The 14,451-nt window shown below is 47.6% G+C and overlaps 1 protein-coding gene and 4 non-coding genes across 5 annotated transcripts; all 5 read left to right on the forward strand.

Moving 5' to 3' along the window:
• Positions 1–2,945: 2,945 nt before the first annotated feature.
• On the forward strand, positions 2,946–4,861 carry LOC123138899 (equilibrative nucleotide transporter 1). The gene is made up of 2 exons (XM_044558749.1): positions 2,946–3,613; positions 3,975–4,861. Exons 1-2 carry the CDS (start codon positions 3,082–3,084, stop codon positions 4,697–4,699), a joined length of 1,257 nt encoding a protein of 418 aa, XP_044414684.1. The 5' UTR covers positions 2,946–3,081; the 3' UTR covers positions 4,700–4,861.
• A 981-nt stretch (positions 4,862–5,842) lies between these two features.
• On the forward strand, positions 5,843–6,002 carry LOC123140187 (U1 spliceosomal RNA). The gene has a single exon (XR_006469840.1). It is a non-coding gene; the product is annotated as a U1 spliceosomal RNA (small nuclear RNA).
• Positions 6,003–7,857: 1,855 nt separating this feature from the next.
• Positions 7,858–8,018, forward strand: LOC123140186 (U1 spliceosomal RNA). The gene has a single exon (XR_006469839.1). It is a non-coding gene; the product is annotated as a U1 spliceosomal RNA (small nuclear RNA).
• A 2,742-nt stretch (positions 8,019–10,760) lies between these two features.
• Positions 10,761–10,921, forward strand: LOC123140176 (U1 spliceosomal RNA). The gene has a single exon (XR_006469830.1). It is a non-coding gene; the product is annotated as a U1 spliceosomal RNA (small nuclear RNA).
• Positions 10,922–12,838: 1,917 nt separating this feature from the next.
• Positions 12,839–12,999, forward strand: LOC123140197 (U1 spliceosomal RNA). Its single transcript, XR_006469850.1, has one exon. It is a non-coding gene; the product is annotated as a U1 spliceosomal RNA (small nuclear RNA).
• The last annotated feature ends 1,452 nt before the right edge of the window (positions 13,000–14,451 follow it).

A 14,451-nucleotide genomic window follows, 5' to 3' on the forward strand; every position in this document is an offset into this window, starting at 1 on the left:
GATAAGTGTGAGTGCCGAGGATGGCTCTTCCGTAGGAAGACGGAGGTGGATCCTCGGTAGTGTATTGAAGTGGTGAGTAGTGGACTCGTGTGCGCAAAACCATTTCAAGTTGAAGTATCGTAGGATAGCCTAGCCAAGAGTCAAAGCTGGCTTGCTGCAATAACTCCACCAACCCTTCTTGATACTATGCATGTATGTAGGATCTGATGTAAGTCTTGCTGAGTACCTTTGTACTCATGTTGCTATAATCTACATTTTTACAGAAGACGCTGCAACCCTTTCTGATGGGTTCTATGTAGACGTTGACATCAACGAGTAGGCTAAAGGCCCAGGTGGTGACCCTGAGCTTGTGAAGGACCACGTAGTATAGCTAGGCTTTCCAAGCCTCTTTTATTTTACTAGTTGTCTGTACTCAGACAAGTTACTTCCGCTGTTGGTTTGTATGACTGTATGACTTGTATGTTGGGTCGTGTGACCCGTACCTTGTGTATGTTATGTATGGCTCTCTGAGCCTTAAATAAAGTACTTGTGTCGTAGAGTCATGTTGTGATGCTTCGTTGTATTTGCACATATCGAGCATATTGTGTGTATGACTGAAATGCTTGGTATGTGTGGGATCTGACTACCTAGTTGTTTATCTTTAGTAGCCTCTCTTATCGGGAAATGTCTCCTAGTGTTACCGCTGAGCCATGGTAGCTTGCTACTGCTCTGGAACACTTAGGCTGGCCGGCATGTGTCCTTCTTCGTTCCTGTGTCTGTCCCTTCGGGGAAATGTCACGCTTTGAGTACCGGAGTCCTGTTAGCCCGCTACAGCCCGGTTTACCGGAGTCCTGCTAGCCCAGTGCTACAGCCCGGACCCACTTGCTGATGACCGACACGTTTGAAGCTGGGTCATGGATGCCTGTCCCTGTAAGTCTGTGCCACTTTGGGTTTACGACTAGTCATGTCAGCCCGGGCTCCTTATCATATGGATGCTAGCGACACTATCATATACGTGAGCCAAAAGGCGCAAACGGTCCCGGGCAAAAGTAAGGCGACACCCGTGGGAATACCGTGCGTGAGGCCGCAAAGTGATATGAGGTGTTACCGGCTAGATCGATGTGACATCGAGTCGGGGTCCTGACAATACCCAGCTTCTTGGTTATATGTCAAAAAAAGAACATCTTATCCGCTCTAGGAAGTTTACTTAATATCCTGCTTACATTTTTTTTTTCACTTTCTGGATCGATGGGCATGTAACAATTAACCAGGGGATTTTCCCGTAAAAAACAGTTAGTTAGCTACAGAGATTACTAAAATTAACAGGTTCAATTGAGCTTCAGGCAGAGGTATAGAACGGTGCTAGAATTAGGATCCCGCGATGAGGAGGACCTTGAGAATTGGCGGCATGGATTTGCAGCCACGGGCTACCGCTGCTCGCCGCCACAAGCAGTCGCTGCCCCAGTGGCCAGCGTTACCTACTTCTGCTGGTGGTCGCCTCCGTTGCATACTTCATGGTGTCAGAGTTGTCGAGGGAAAAAATTCAGGAACGCTCAAAGAGAAAATTTGAGGAGAGAAACATTTCAGAGGAAATACGAGGAAACAAAAGACGATCTCAACACCATTGGGTGTCAGAGTTGCTGAGGAAAAAAGTTCCAGGAAATCTTAGAAATTTTGAGGAACGAAAACTTTCAAAGAGAGAAAAACGAGGAAATACTCAACACCAATGATCTTTGCCTAGTCGCCGACGTTCATCACCAGTCTCAGCCCGTGAGAGCGGGGCTTGTTCATCACTGGCGCGGGAAAGGGCTCAGGATGCAGAGGAGCACATGGCGAGGAATCGAAAAGAACAGAGTCGCCTATATCTTTTTTTTTTTTTGACCTGGAGTCGCCTATATCTGAAAGGGATAGGAACGATCAGGGACGAGTGCTCGGGTGGGGAAGAGAAACAGTAGACGGGGTATGTAGATATTTTTATCCAGCGCGGGACCGTGGGGGAGCGGCCCAATAACTCCGTCCAGAACGGGTCTTGTTATTGGGCCAGGGTACAATAATGGCCCAATTAATGCGATGGAATACCCACCTAGTATATGTTTCCAGCCAATTTAAAGGAAAGAGCTGATACAGAACTGAATACAAAAGGTATACAACGGAAGTTTGTAATCACGATGCCATTATACGGTTCAGATGTAAGGGGGTGGAGCACCTAGGTGCTCCTATGCAATAACCATATGAATGCAATTTTTATGAAATCAATTAGTAGTATTTTACTGACCGGCATTGCTATACACACGACAAGATTACAACCAATGGCTGCACGATCCAACGTGGAGGGCCAGCAGTGAGCGTGCACACAGGAGGTTATTTGTTTTTCTTTTTTTAGTTGATGCTAGTGCTGTTGGAGAGGAACATCGTTTGCAGATCGTGCGTAAGACTAGCCACAATGGAGAGTAACATACACTAGTAACATACACATATCCCTAGACTATATTACTACCTCAATAGTGGGTAGTAACATAGGTGTGGTAACATGCAAAGCTTCATTTATTAGATTATAGACTTATATTGCATTGGGACATGTGATGTTACAGTAACTAGCTAAGTTACTAGTACTACATCTCTCCTCATTAACTCATTGTCACATAAGCAAATTTGCTGAGTTGGACTCGATGTTACTACCGAAGTTACTCCCACTGTGGTTAGTCTAAAGTGTCGTCCCTGAAGCAATTTTGTTTACAGAGAGAGAGACTGTTCCGCAGGGAGACTCTCAAGCTATTATTTAAAAGGGAGGCGCATATTTTAGTTTTCATAGCGGATAGCGTGAGACCACATGGGCGAATAAAGCAAAGACAAAAAAAACAAGCAAAGAATCACCAGTCGGCCCACGGCTGTCAGCGACACAATAAAGAATGCAACATGTGCATCATTCATTAAAAGTCGCATAGCGTAGCGTAGGAGCACGAACCTCCTCAACTCGCTCCACACGAAAGCCCACAAAGCCGAAACTCTCTCTCTCGAGCAGCCCAAAAAAACAAGTCACCCGTCCAGATCCCCCAAGTCCACCCATCCGAGATCTCCCAAATCCACCCACCCGACCAAGCCATGGCCGGCGGCGACGAGGAGGCCACGACGGCGCTGCTGCCGCCGCCGGCGGGGTCGGCGGAGGCGGAGCACCCTCCCCCACCGCCGGCCGACCGGCTCGGGGTCGGCTACCTCATCTTCTTCACGCTCGGCGCGGGGTTCCTGCTCCCCTGGAACGCCTACATCACCGCCGTCGACTACTTCTCCTACCTCTACCCGGGCGCGCCCGTCGACCGCGTCTTCTCCGTCTCCTACATGCTCTCCTGCCTCCTCCCGCTGCTCCTCATCGTGCTCGTCTTCCCCAAGTCCAGCGCCCCGGCCCGCATCAACACCGGGCTCACCCTCTTCACGCTCGCGCTCCTCGTCGTGCCCGTCATGGACGCCGTCTACGTCAAGGGCACGCCGCGCCTCTACGGCGCCTTCGACGTCACCGTCGCCGCCACCGTCATGTGCGGCGTCGCCGACGCGCTCGTGCAGGGCGGGGTCATCGGCTTCGCCGGGGAGCTCCCCGAGCGCTACATGCAGGCTGTCGTCGCCGGAACTGCCGCTTCAGGTCCCCCTTTATTTACCTCTGTTTTCTTCCGGTTCGTTTGCTTTTGCCCTGTAGTTAGCTCTCTGAATTGCCCCTAGACTAGAAACTGGTTTGGTTGTTTGTTCAGAAATCAGGCAGCATACAGACATATCGAGCTGAAGAGTTTGAGAGTATAAACTGAGAATGCAGCAGGTACTATAAAATCTGTTAGAACCAACCAATAAGTGGTTTCAAATTTCAGTGGAGCATATATAGATTGTGCTTTGCCGACTTTGGAACTTGCTAGCACCTACTTTGTTTGTGAAAATATCTGAGGCATATATTAGGATCTATGTGATGGGCTGATGCTAGATGCATTGTCTTCATGATTTGTGTTCCACAGGTGTACTTGTCTCAGCGCTTCGAGTGATCACAAAAGCGAGCTTCCCTCAGGACCCCAATGGGCTAAGGCAAAGCGCAATCCTGTATTTCATGGTTGGCATGGTGGTCATGATCATCTGCATAGTGTGCTACAACGTGGCGCGCAGACTCCCGGTCGTGGTGTACTACAAGAACATCAAGCAGAGGGCTCAGAAGGCAGAGGTGGGTGGTGGCATGACGGGGCCTGCCTGGAGGTCGACCCTGTGGAGCATCGTCGGGACAGTGAAGTGGTACGGGATAGGAGTAGTTCTCATCTATGCGGTCACCCTGTCCATATTTCCGGGGTTCATCACGGAGGACGTGCACTCGGAGGCGCTCAAGGACTGGTACCCAATCATGCTCATCAGCGCATACAACGTGTTTGATCTCATCGGCAAGTGCCTGCCGGCCATCTACCTCCTGCAGAACTCCAATGTTGCGGTTGCCGGTTCGTTCGCGAGGCTCCTGTTCTATCCTCTCTTCTATGGCTGCCTGCACGGACCCAGCTACTTCCGCACCGAGATCCCGGTCACCGTGCTGACGTGCCTTCTCGGGCTCACCAATGGGTACCTGACCTCCGTGCTCATGATCCTCGCGCCCAAGGCCGTGCCCATACACCACTCCGAGACCGCGGGGATCGTCATAGTGCTGTTCCTTGTGGTTGGGCTGGTCGTCGGTTCGTTTGTCGCTTGGTTTTGGGTCATCTGAATGCATGGCCATCTGCCGATGTATTTCATATCTGTGTACCATAGCACGATGTTTCTTGCTGATGCTTCATTTTGCCCACCAAAGGGTATGTAATTTGTTAGTTTTACATGCTGTGCAGATGTATGTAAATTTCCATTTCATGAAAAGAATGTCTATTGTTCATATTAATTCCTCAGCCCTGGATCTTATGAACTTTCCTTATTACTCTCTCTGTTCCTAAATATAAGTAGATTTCACTATGGACCACATACGGATTAAAATGCATCTATATACATAGTGGAATCTCAGGAAGGGGGGAGTATTATTTTTCATTTATTGGCACTCCCTGGATCCCCATCTGCTACCCTGCTCTCTTCTTCTAACCCTTCCCTGGCTCCCCTTCTTCCTCTTCCATTCCCTTGCCCCTGTTCGTCCTCTGCCCAGCATTGGTTCAGGAGCAAAAGTTCAGAGCGGATGCATTGATGGATTTATACAGAGTAAGTAGCTATGCCACAGGTTACAATGCCGTTGCTTCACTTAATATTGCTACTTATGACCGTGGGAACCATATGATTCTAAGTTCTGTAGTTCTATACCATAATTTTCCTTAAGTCCTCTCTCTGTACATATATTTGGTCACTCATAGCTTACGCTTTCTTTTAGCAGTCAGACATGAAGTTGAAGAAGTTTTTGCATATAATCGAGCATTTTCCAGTTTACTCAGTTATACTCCTTCCGTCTCAAAATAAGTGTCTTAACTTTGTACTAACTTTAGTACTCCCTCCGTCTCAAAATAAGTTTTTCGGATGCAAATTGCAATATTCTTTGAAGCTTCTATTCTTGTCAGGATTTATTTGAAGCTCTGTCTGTCAAGTATCACAGTATGTTCAACCCCTCCGCTGGTACACGTTGCCACACCTTTTTTGTTTTTGAGTGGAACGTTGCCGACCTTCTATGCAATCTCTCCCTTCTCCTGCCGATAACGTTTTCTCAAAGAACTGGGCCTGAGCACCAAAAGTCCATCAGAATCAGGCCCACGACCTCGCACCCCACCGTTGCAACAACACCACGACACTCTAGTTTCGTTTAGTACCACCTCGCCCACGGGAGGAGGCTTGGGAGGAAGAGAGGCTATATAATGAGCCCTAGGTGCGACCTTACAACATACTTACCTGGACGGGGTCGACGGCTGATCAAGAAGAGTCGTGGCCTAGGCCAGTGGTCCACATTGCACTTGGTGGATGCGCTGGCCTACCATCTTCCTAAGTGGGAGAGTGGATGTCGTAATTTGTGGTAGAGGGGGTACGCGTTCGCGCGGCCCTTGCCAATTCTCTAAAATAAATTTTGGTCCTTGAGGCTTTCTTCTAAGTTTATGTTCAGTTTTAGTTGCATCAACTTGGCCTTCCTGCTAACTTTCAGCATGTTTCAATTGGAAGATGTAGTTTCAGTTTATGTTGTGTGGTTGCTAATTAGTGGAGTATAGGATTGATTGCAAATGTGGTCTGGAGTAGCGTGTTGGGGTCTGCTGTGCTCGCGGACAAGGTGAGACAAGAGCGGAGCTCCACTGCTTTTATTTTGCTTTTCTCGAGAGAGAGGAAGATGTAGCCCACTCGGACCCGAAAGTCCACCAGGAACAGACCCACGAACTTTTTTTTTTGGCATCAAAAGAGACCTACGATCTTGTGTTTTTAGAAGTCTCCATGCATTTTAATTAGAACTCCTGTCCTTCTCCTATATTCCTTCATTAAAGCTACTCGGTTGTTCTGAAAAACAAATCACTCATTTTCAAAATATAAGGCGTGGTTGACTCCTTTTTTTGTCTTTGACACATAATTTTAACTATGATTTTCACTTGTAGCATGTCTACAGAATTAGTATAAAGATATATGAAATAAAACTATTTTGCACGACAAAAATGTGATAATATTTATACATGCTAGATTCATATAATTTTGTATATATTAATGATCAAAGTCGAGCGTGTTATATTTTAGGAAGGAAGGAGTATTCGCTAGTATGCATCCAGAGTAAAAAAAAATTTGCAGAAAAACTTTCAATCTATTCATTTTCAATCATGGCAGTACAACGAATACCAGAAATAAAAATTACATCCAGATTCGTAGACCACCTAGCGACGACTACAAGCACCGAAGTGAGCCGAAGGCGCGCCGCCGTCATCGCCCCTCCATCACCGGAGCCGGGTACAACTTGTTGTAGTAGACGATCGGGAAGTCATCATGCTAAGGCTCCATAGGACCAGCACCCCAAAACAGCAACCGCCGCCGATGAAAAATAACGTAGATCGGAAGGATCCAAACCGAAGACACACGAACGTAGACGAACAACGACGAGATCCGAGCAAATCCACCAAAGACAGATCTGCCGGAGACACACCTCCACACGCCCATCAACGATGCTAGAGGCACCACCGAAACGGGGGCTAGGCGGGGAGACCTTTATTCCATCTTCAGGGAGCCGCCATCGTCTCGCCTTCCTGAATAGGACACAAACCCTAACAAGATTGAAAAGAACGACTTAAAACGGAGCCCTTCCGCCGACCCTTGTCAGGATCACCGCGCCTCCATGGCCCTAGGGCCACCGGAGACGAGGTGGACCTGCGCCGGCGCCGGCGAGAGGCACGAATCCAAATTATTATTATTTTGAGGAGGAGGCAGAGCGCTGGCTCTAGGTACGTGCGTGATACAATGGTTATTATGAAGTCCTTGATCCACGGTAATTTTTTAACCGCATGTGTACCCGTGAAAAAAAATCTTTCAGCTGCATGTGATCATCATTGGCTCCAACTCGTTAATTATGGGATCATCATCTCGTACTCTCCTCTTTTTTTTTTGCGGGAACTCTTTATATTCATTATTTGCAACATCCTCCACCTGAGCCCACGAGGCCTGACCACTGTGGATGCATCTACCCAGCCTAGACAATCCATTTGAAATCAACCTTCTAAAATAAACTCTTCTCCCAAAGATCGTTTTCTAATGAACTGGGCCTGAGCACCGAAGGTTCACTAGAATCAGGCCCATGAAGAACTTGCACCGGCTGCACCTAAAAAATAAAAATAAACCTCTGTACTCTTGTTTGTTTAGTACCACCTCGCCAACGGGAGGAGGCAGGGGTGGGGGAGGATGCCATATAATGATCCCTCGGTGCACCCTTGCAACATACTTACCTGGACGGGGTCGACGACTGATCAAGAAGAGTCGTGGCCTAGGCTAGTGGTCCACATTGCACTTGGTGGATGCGCTGGCTTACCATCTCCTCAAATGGGAGAGTGGACGTCATAATTTGTGATAGAGGGGGTACGCGTCCGCGCGGCCCCTGCCAATTCTTTAATTTAAATTTGGCTTTTATAACTGTGAGGATTTATGTGTTTGTTTGGCCCCTATCAATTCTCTAAATTAAACATTGGACCTTTATTATTTAAGTAGCACGCATTGCAGCTGCTGAAGACATAAGTTGTACTAGTCGATGTCTGATTTGGCGTAATATCACAGTCGAGGTACCTAATATTACACCCAGTTTCATTCTTGCAACTCATTTTCCAGCAGGCTTCTAAAAAAATCGCTACATTATTAGATACCTTATTAGAAAGAAGGATGAAAACTTGAGCAACACATTTGACTTGAAATTTGGTGAATTTCAACATATGAAATGTTGAAAGGTTGCATATAAAAGCATCCAGATGCCATATATATCTAGCTAACAAGTAATGTAGCAGGTTGTATACAGCCCCTTCACAGGCAGTCTTTGCAACACCTCCAGTAGCTTTGACAATTTCACAAGTTAGAAAGAATGTGAGATATAGTCTTGGAGAGTGAATTGCAGAAAACCACCACATTTGGGGTTAGCTTTGCGAAAAACTATCTAGTCCCTAATTATTTGTAAAACGCACCGCAGATGCAGTAAACTTGTTGCAAATAGCACTGATAAGGTGATCTGGCCCGTTTGACCACTTTCTGACAAGTGGGGTCAGATTGTAAGAGCAAAAGATTTACACCCACACCCCTTGATCTAAAACAGAAAAGCAATCAGCCCCCACCCCTCGGGCAGACGCGCGCTGGGCATCGGGTTCATGGCCTCCGCCGCGCTGCTTGGCCGGCGACGCTGGGCGGAGGGCCGGCGACCTCGCCGCAGCCGACAAGCACGCGGGCGACCACCGCTGCCCCGCCATCCTCCTCCCATATTTCTTTCCTCCTCCTCTGGGACGACCCGCACGTCGCCCCTACCTAGCCCAGCCGCTGGCAGCCACGGCCATGTCCACGGCGTCGGAATCCGCGACGGCCTGTATGCCCTGCTGCTCTCCAAGCACGGCCGAGGCCATGGCCGAGCAACCGCCCGGCTCCAACCGCGCGGCGGCGCACGGGCCCGAACCGGCCGTCACTGTCGAGGAGCTCTTCGCAGGGACCTCCTCCACTGCGCGGCCGTCTGCGCCGACGAGGTCGGCCTCGCCGGGGAACGCCTCCTCCTCTCCTCTCTTTGCGCGCGTCACGGGTCCGTGCGCGCGACTGCGAGATCCACAGCCATGGCAACCCGCGTCGTCAATCCCGGCCAACGCGGCCTTACCCTCTCGCCTTTCCGCCATCGCCGATGGTAGACGAGGCAGCAATGGAGAAGAAAAGAAAACGGAGGAGGAAGGAGATGGTAGACAGCGGCGGTCGCCGGCGAAGAGGTCGTCGGAGTGGCGCGGGGGGTGGGTAGCTCGGGGGCTCTGACTCTCCCGATCCGGTCGAAGCAGGGGGGCTCTGATTGCTTTTTCTTTTTAGATCCAGGGCCTGTATGTCAAAACTTTGCCAAGTTAGCTTCTTACAAGCTGACCTCACTTGTCAGAAAATGATCAAACGGGCCAGATCACCTCATCAGTGCTATTTGCAACAAGTTTACTGAATCTGCGGGTGCGTTTTGCAAATAATTAGGGACTAGGTAGTTTTCCACAAAGCTAACCTCAAATGTGGTGGTTTTCTGCAATTCACTCAGTCTTGGAAGATACAGTACTGGGCAAAAAGTATAAGCGACAAGAATGTTATACTTGATATTGTGGCCACATATGATTTATGCGGGACAAGTGGGTTTAGCGGGATGTCCACATATTATCGTTATACTTGGTCCTGTAAGATTTAAACACTTAGCGTCATACAACGATGAACGTAGGATTCAGAGTATCCGTTTCTGTCTTCAGAGTTCACGTGGATATCCTTTCTGCCTTCAGAGCAAACGAAATTTTAGAACACCAACTGTATACGTGCATGACTCTGTCAATTTCTAACATCCATGCTCCAAGAGTGCACGAACTAATTAAAAGCATCAGATGCTAGTTTATTCAATGTGTGGTCACCTCATTACAATCTCTAGGACAGTAGATAACCTGAAAAATTCAGAATAAGGAAAATTGGTGCTTCTCAGAATAAAAACTCCTCCCAGCGTGAGGTTCTACTTGTAACTGAAGCTTCAGGTAAGACTAAATATATCTTCTAAGACTGTGCACATCTCCCTCTGTCAGTTTGGATCATAATCAGTCCATGGCTTCAGATAACTCATGTCGGCAATCATGTAAAAAAAAAACTCTCGCAAACCTCGTCGATATCTCCAACCCCTGAGTGCAATTGCTCCTTGTGCCACACCCGGTGCTCGCCGTCGATGAGCATCAGAAGCACCTGGCCTTCCGGCCTCAACACCCTGGTCTTACGTCTACCATCCTTCATTTCAGCTAGCTATTCTCAGTGACATGCTTACTCCTCTTGGATTTTATTCCATGATAAGTTTTTTTTTTAGTAACATTCCATGATAAGTATGTATTGGAAGTTGAAATGCCAGCTTTCGTGGAGACAGCCCATTTGATTTTATTTTTTTTGAGGGGTGGAGACAGCCCATTTGATGAAATAGACATTCTGTGCCAGAGAGATCATTTTTCTAATGAAGTGGGCTTGAGCACCGGAATCAGGCCCACGACCTTGCACCAGCTGCACCAGGGCGCTCTTGGTTAGTTTGTTTAGTACCACCTCGCCAGCGAGAGGAGGCAGGGGAGGGGAGCCTGCTATATAATGACCCCTCGGTGCAACCTTGCAACATACTTACCTGGACGGGGTCGACGGCTGATCAAGAAGAGTCGTGGCCTAGGCTAGTGGTCCACATTGCACTTGGTGGATGCGCTGGCCTACCATCTCCCCAAGTGGGAGAGTGGATGTCATAATTTGTGGTAGAGGGGGTACGCGTTCGCGCGGCCCCTGCCAATTCTCTTAATTAAATTTTGTCCTTCCTACTTTAGTGGTTCTTTCTGCTGAATTCACGTTCAGTTTCAATTACTTCATCATGGCCTTGCAGAGTCAGCTTATATGGTGTTTAAAATTGCTGACAGGTCACTCAAACCAGTGTGAACGTTTAGAAATAGACACTGTGATGGGACACATATGCAGCATTACCTGAAGTTGATGTTCAAGTGGCCTTTACAGTCTATACTTTTAACAAAATAGCAAACCTTGTACTTTACAGGCTCCAAAATGGTACTCCATACTATGGCAGCAATGTCAGGATTTCTTTGAAGCTCTGAGAGTCAGTGTAGCTGCACGCTGTACTGAGGCACCAAGAATTTTACAAACACAGATACTCTACATCTGAATGTACAAGGTACAACGTAACGATGACTATATTATCTATGTGTACTTTAAACTGTTATAAGCATCTCTTGGTAAGGTATCCCACCATGCATTTGGGATTCAGTGTTAACTATAATTCTTGCATCAACGACCGGTTCTGCGAATCCGAATTCCAACCGGTTACAGTCTCCTCAATGCAGCAAAGAAGACAAAATTGGTAGTAGAGCTAGAGAATCAGTGGCCGTTCTGGATAGACCATTATACCTTACTCGTAGGGTTCGACCGAGAAATCTGGCTCGTCCGGCTTCTTTAGCGTCGGCAACTCTTTTATGGCCTTGCCCTTTCCTGTTCCTAGCCATGACTTTACCGGCCACCATTCTTATTTCTTAGAAAGATATTCCTCATGGGTGGAGGAACATCTTCACCATCCGAGTCTTCTGATCTCATGGACGGGCTGCAGGGTTCAGGGTATCATATCATCAATTAGACTAGCATAGCAAAATTAACAGAGAACCCCAACGTATATACTCAAAGGAACTCTTATCTTGTCAGTCCAACAGCTGAGTAGTGTAACCTTCCTTCCAGCTGACCAAGCTTTCATTTCCAAAGTGAGCTATACTAGCTTAGGCACACACACATATACGCTACCTGTTATGCAAGTCTGCTTTGAAAAGCACATTGGCACAACTCATCTTGCAGCAGTGTTCCTACAAGTTAGTACAAACATTTGACCGTGGATGAACTTCATATGAAAAACGCACTAGTTTGTGCACAGCAAGATTGCATTCCTTCGTACATAACTATTACTACTGCACAATCTGAAAAACATCAAAATTAACCAGAGAGGAGAGAACTGAATATATCTTCTAAGACTGCGCACATCTCCCTCTGTCAGTTTGGATCATTATCAGCACATACCCTTACCTTGTTCTTCCTTTCTTGGGTCCTGGGGGCTCTTGCAGACCTCGCCGATATCGCCAATCCCTGGGTGCAATTGCTCCTTGTGCCACACCCGTTGCTTGCCCGTCGATGGGCATCACAAGCACCTGGTCTTGTCTTCCGGCCCCAACACCCTCCGGTGGTGCTCCCCGTGCGGCCATGCCGGCCTTTCACACCCTTTGTTTCCACCGCTGTATTTTTTTCTTTTTTGAGAAGAATTTCCACCGCTGCTTTTTTTTTAGATTTTTTTAGGGGTCCTTTTTTTTAGTGGTGCTCATTTTAGATGAATTTCCACCGCTGCTATGACGGCAGAAGTTGCAGCCCGATCCATCTAAGCCGCAGTGGATCAGGAGAAGCCGTGATGCTGGGGTAGTGTGTGTGGACGTCCACGAAGATGATTTATGTGGGCTCGTGGGCGCCGCGGAGACAGCCCATTAATGGCAGAGAACCGGGCCTGAGCACCGAGAGCCCCATCAGAATCAGGCCCACGACCTTGCACCAGCTGCACCACCAGGGCGCTCTTAGTTAGTTTGCTTAGTACCACCTCGCCAATGAGAGGAGGCAGGGGTGGGGGAGGCTGCTATATAACGATCCCTCGGTGCACCCTTGCAACATACTTACCTGGACGGGGTCGACGGCTGATCAAAAAGAGTTGTGGTCTAGGCTAGTGGTCCACATTGCACTTGGTGGATGCGCTGGCCTACCATCTCTCCAAGTAGGAGAATGGACGTCGTAATTTGTGATAGAGGGGGTACGTGTTCGCGCGGCCCCTGCCAATTCGCTAAATCAAAATTTTGTCCTTCAATGCTCAACAATCCGTAGCCTTCTGCTAAATTCCTGTTAAGTTACATCAACCTGGCTTTGCAGAATCAGCATGTATCAAATTGCTAGCCGCCAAGAAAAATTTGATGGCAGGTCACTCCATTTCAAATTGCTAGCCGCCAAAATAATAATTTGATGGCAGGTCACTCCATCTAGTGTGTGACAGTTTACTCCAGCCCAAACAAATGGAAGTAGACAGTGTGAAGGGGGATATGCAACAATTACATGATACTAGCAGGCGGAGGCGTGGCGCCACGCCGCGCCTGTGTTTAAGTCCATCGTTGATTATTTTGTGTCTTAATTCATTGTTACTTGTTATTGGGATGATAGGGTAGATAAATATTACAACAACATATTTGGTAAGTTTCATTTAGTAGATCAATGGATATGGTGGCATACATGGTCGATGGGCATCTTTTATCCGTATTATTCTTTTGGCTAATGATCCTTAAATATTTTCTACTCATGACAATAACCTTTTTTATGTCTAGCTTGAACACATTCTTGGTTACAAAGGAAGCAAAACGACATATCTACATACCAAGTCCATGACATAGAAATTCGGTTGAACTGAGCATCAAAATATTCTTCTCCATATACCAAAGAGAACCCCCGCAAAAAAAATATAGCAAAGAGTAGTAAGTGGCCATACATAATTACCATATCTGCTTCATTCAAACAGGATTATTTACATGATAGCAATATGTGTCATGTACTCATGTAGAACAGCAACAGCCTATACATAAACTCACTGAAGTTGGGCCAACTAAAAGAAGTAAAAAAGGAAACGACCATGGCGAAACCACTGGATACTCTTCACTGACCATTTCATCAGCACATCTAGTAGTTTTCCCCTATCATCAAGAACATGAATAGCGTCACAATGATTCAGACACTATTCATTCTACTGGGTCTAGGCCGGAGGTTGTAGGGAAAGGAGGGAGCTGGTCGTGGACGAACTCGCGGCCGCCGGCGGCTGGGCGCCGTCGTGCGCGAGGAGGCGGCGGCTAAGAGGAAGATGCGCAGGGAAGGAGGTGGCTAGGGTTAGTTCTCCCGGCTCCCTAAGGAAGCCGAGCAAATATGATTGTTTTTTTTGCCTGATTAGATTGATACATCTCCTCTCCTTATATAGAGACGTTTACTTGACTCCCAAGCCCCTAATAACGATAATTGGGCTAAGCCCCTAATAACGATAAGATAGACTGGGCCACAACTAACTGGGCTAAGCCTCTAACATGCCGGTCATACACTAGTAGAAAAACACCTAATAGTCCCGGTTCGTAAGGGCCTTTAGTCCCGGTTCATGAACCGGGACTAATGGGTCGTTACTAATACCTCCACCCATTAGTCCCGGTTCAAACACAAACCGGGACCAATGTGCCTACACGTGGCCCTGTGCGCCGA

The sequence above is a fragment of the Triticum aestivum genome, chromosome 6B (assembly GCF_018294505.1).
Source record: "Triticum aestivum cultivar Chinese Spring chromosome 6B, IWGSC CS RefSeq v2.1, whole genome shotgun sequence".
Taxonomy (NCBI): Eukaryota; Viridiplantae; Streptophyta; class Magnoliopsida; order Poales; family Poaceae; genus Triticum; species Triticum aestivum.